Genomic DNA, 1,599 nt, shown 5'->3' on the forward strand with positions numbered 1-1,599 from the left:
TTCGTCCCCTGTTGCAAATTCTCATGGTTTGGGTTGGGTGGTGGAGAGCGTGTGTCATCCACGGGTGGCACTGCCCGCGGTGGGTGGTGGGTAGTGGGTGGTAGGGGGGCCTCTCTACTCAAAGGTGACCATGTTTAGATTCTGAGACGGGAAGTGGAGGGTGAATAGGTCACGGCAGTCTTTTTTTTTCTTTTTAGTTTAACTTTTCCTTTTTTCCTGTCTAGTCATCCTCGTGGGTCTTTTGCTTCTTGGTATCAGCATCATCATCCTCATCATCTTCAGCTGCCCGCTTGCCTGTAGCCGACTCAGCTTCCTCGTCTTCACCTCCATCCTCTTCCTCACTGTCACCTTCTTCTTCCTCCTCCTCCTCCTCCCCACCTTCTTCCTCGTGTTCATCTACCGCATTGTCAGCCTCCTGCTCCCCGTTTTCCTCATTAGCATTCCCGTTAGCAGGGGCTTCTCTTCCATTTTCCGCCTCTTCCACAACTTCCTTCTTCTCCTGTAAGTCCTTGGTGGTGATTTTGGAGCTGGTGTCTCCGGCTGCCTCTGACATAGGGGGGCATGCGGATGATCCAATGCAGGGGATTAAAAAGAAGCCAGAGTTCAGGGACTCTGGCGATAAAGCTGCCCAGCCTGACAAGGAACAATGCAAAGATGGCTTTTTAGAGCACCCAGTGGGGAAAGGAAGGAACTTAACTGGCAAAAGAAATAGCTATTCTGACCACCTCAATTCTGAATTCTTTTTTTTTTTTTTTTTTTTTTTTTGATACAGAGTCTCACTCTGTCACCCAGGCTGGAGTGCAGTGGCACGGTCTCAGCTCACTGCAACCTCCATCTCCGGGGTTCAAGTGATTCTCCTGCCTCAACCTCCCAAGTAGCTGGGATTACAGGTGCCCACCACCACTCCCAGCTAATTTTTGTATTTTTAGCAAAGATGGGGTTTCTCCAGGTTGGCCAGGCTGGTCTCAAACTCCTGACCTCAGGTGATCTGCCCACCTTGGCCTCCCAAAGTGCTGGTATTACAGGGGTGAGCCACAGCGCCCAGTCCAATTCTGAATCCTTAGAAATGTGTGAAAAGCTAGATTATAACTGAAATTATGTGTGCTTAGAATCAGGGCAAGAAGCAATGTGTTTTAAGTGCATGATGGCATTAGGCTTGATATTTCAGCAACAGATTTAAACTGCATGTTGAGTCTTTAAACAGAGTGTCCAAAATATTCTTTTTTTAAAAAAAATGTTTATTTGAGACAGGATTTAACTTTGTCACCCAAGCAGGAGTGCAGTGGCACAATCACAGTTCACTGTAGCCTCCACCTCCCAGGCTCAAGCAATCCTCCCACTTCAGCCTCTCAGGGTGCTGGAACTACAGTCACACACCATTATGCCCAGCTAATTTTTGTATTTTTTGTAGAGACTAGGTTTTGCCATGTTGCCCAGGCTGGTCTCAAACACCTGAGCTCAAGCAATTCTCCTGCCTCGGCCTCCCGAAGTGCTGGGATTTCAGGTGTGAGCCACCCTGCCCAGTCTTTGTTTAAAAATTATTACGAATTTTGACATTGACAGAAGAACATCAAAACGAGTGCAGGGCCCTTCTGAGCT

The 1,599-nt window shown here is 47.9% G+C and overlaps 1 protein-coding gene across 1 annotated transcript; it reads right to left on the bottom strand.

Moving 5' to 3' along the window:
- Positions 1–220: 220 nt before the first annotated feature.
- LOC129041330 (prothymosin alpha-like) lies at positions 221–553 on the bottom strand. The gene has a single exon (XM_054496814.1). The coding sequence runs from the start codon at positions 551–553 to the stop codon at positions 221–223; it is 333 nt and encodes a 110-aa protein (XP_054352789.1).
- Between the last annotated feature and the right edge of the window lie 1,046 nt (positions 554–1,599).

This window comes from Pongo pygmaeus, chromosome 6, assembly GCF_028885625.2.
Source record: "Pongo pygmaeus isolate AG05252 chromosome 6, NHGRI_mPonPyg2-v2.0_pri, whole genome shotgun sequence".
NCBI classification, from domain to species: Eukaryota; Metazoa; Chordata; class Mammalia; order Primates; family Hominidae; genus Pongo; species Pongo pygmaeus.